Source organism: Trichosurus vulpecula, chromosome 7, assembly GCF_011100635.1.
Source record: "Trichosurus vulpecula isolate mTriVul1 chromosome 7, mTriVul1.pri, whole genome shotgun sequence".
Classification (NCBI taxonomy): Eukaryota; Metazoa; Chordata; class Mammalia; order Diprotodontia; family Phalangeridae; genus Trichosurus; species Trichosurus vulpecula.
In genome coordinates, this window is record NC_050579.1 from 38,172,041 (window position 1) to 38,173,760 (window position 1,720).

Below are 1,720 nucleotides of genomic sequence, written 5' to 3' on the forward strand. Positions count from 1 at the left end.
GTTTCACTTGGAATTCAATGGCAAGACTACTCTGATCTGAGGGTCTAGGTGCAAACACTATTGTGAATGGAAACTTATTACTTTACAAAAGGAGAGAGGTGACAACTCAGACCTATACCAGAGGCAAGAAGCTATCAAACCAGAGGAGTTCTTACCTGTGGGTGGAGTAGAGGGAGGGGTTAACCAAAGAAAGACATATAAAAAGACCCCAACAACTCAGTCCTGAAAACTTTTGCTGCCAGAGCTCAAAGGAGAGAGCCGTTATTTATCCCAAGAAGATATTGGAGAAGGAGAGAATCAGAGGTCTAGGAACATGGATGTCAAAGGCTTACTTGAAAATCTCAAGGCAGATCTCACTTGCTCCATCTGCCTGAGCTACTTCACTGACCCAGTGATTCTCAAATGTGGCCACAGCTTTTGCATAAGGTGTCTTCTCCAATGCAAGGAGGGAGATGATGGCATGTTGACCTGCCCAGAGTGCAGAAAAGTCATTGAAGTCAGTGATCTGGTGCCCAATGAGAACTTGCAGCATCTTTGTATCACTGCCAAAATGATCAGACCTCACTTACTTCAGAGCATGGTGGGCCTGACCATCTGTGGTCAACATGGGGAAAAAGAGAAGCTCTTCTGCGAGGAAGACAAGAGACCCCTCTGTGAGTCTTGTTCATTAGCACCAGAGCACAAGGATCATGAAGTTCTTCCCTTGGACAGGGCTACCGACAAGTACAAGGAGAAGCTCCAGGATTCGTGGAATATCTTACAGAAAAAAGAGGAAGAATTTAAAATTTCACTGGACAATATAAGAAAGAGAGAAGCACAGTGTAAGGAGGATACTTTTGCTCTTAAAAAGTCAATTACATCTGAATATGAGAAAATGCACCAGTTCTTATTGGATGAAGAATGTCTACATCTGGGAAGACTAGACCAGGAATCCAGAGACAAGCTCAGAAAACTTGAAGAGAAAAAGACCAAACTGTCACAACAAATCCAGGATACGAAACAAAGGATGTTAAAAATAGAGGAGAATTTGAACAGAGATCCCTTGGAAATGCTCCAGGATATGAAAGACACTTTGTCCAGGAATGAGGAGCTACTGCTTCAAGAACCAGAGGTTGCTTTCCCTGCCTGGAGTACCTGCCCCATCACTGGCTTGAGAAAAATGCTCAGGAACTACCAGAGAGATATAACTCTGGATCCTGAAACTGCCAATCCTCACCTCGTCTTGTCTGAAGATTTGAGGACTTTCAACTATACAAGTGTCCCCCAGGACCTGCCTGACAATGAAGAAAGATTTGACTGTGCTCTTGTTGTACTTGGGGCCCAGACCTTTACCTCAGGCAAACACTATTGGGAAATGGAGGTGGGAGATAAGGAAGAGTGGTCAGTGGGCATTTGTGAAGATTCAGTCAGCAGAAAGGGGACACACTCCTTGTCATCCAAGGATGTAAGGACACTAGTTGCCTTCAAATATGGAAATAATTTCTTTCTCTGGAATTCACAAGGTGGTTTGCATGAGAGCAAGCCTATTGACAAAGTGGGTATTTTTCTTGATTATGAAAAGGGACATATAGGATTTTACAATGTCACAGAGAAATGCCTTATCTACAGTCCCCCAAATATAGCCTTTAAAGGACCTCTTCGGCCTTACTTTTCTTCTTGCTATCCTAATAATGAAAATATTCCTACATCACTCATTATTTGCCCCCTGAGTAATAAGTAG

General features: G+C 43.0%; 1 protein-coding gene across 1 annotated transcript; it reads left to right on the forward strand.

Annotated features, from left to right (window-relative positions):
• The first annotated feature begins 313 nt into the window (after positions 1–313).
• On the forward strand, positions 314–1,720 carry LOC118857477 (probable E3 ubiquitin-protein ligase TRIML1). Its single transcript, XM_036768152.1, has one exon. It carries the CDS (start codon positions 314–316, stop codon positions 1,718–1,720), a length of 1,407 nt encoding a protein of 468 aa, XP_036624047.1.

What these genes read in the sequence shown, in the direction of transcription:
- LOC118857477 (XM_036768152.1), top strand. Translation starts at nt 314, where the DNA reads ATGGATGTCAAAGGCTTACTTGAAAATCTCAAGGCAGATCTCACTTGC.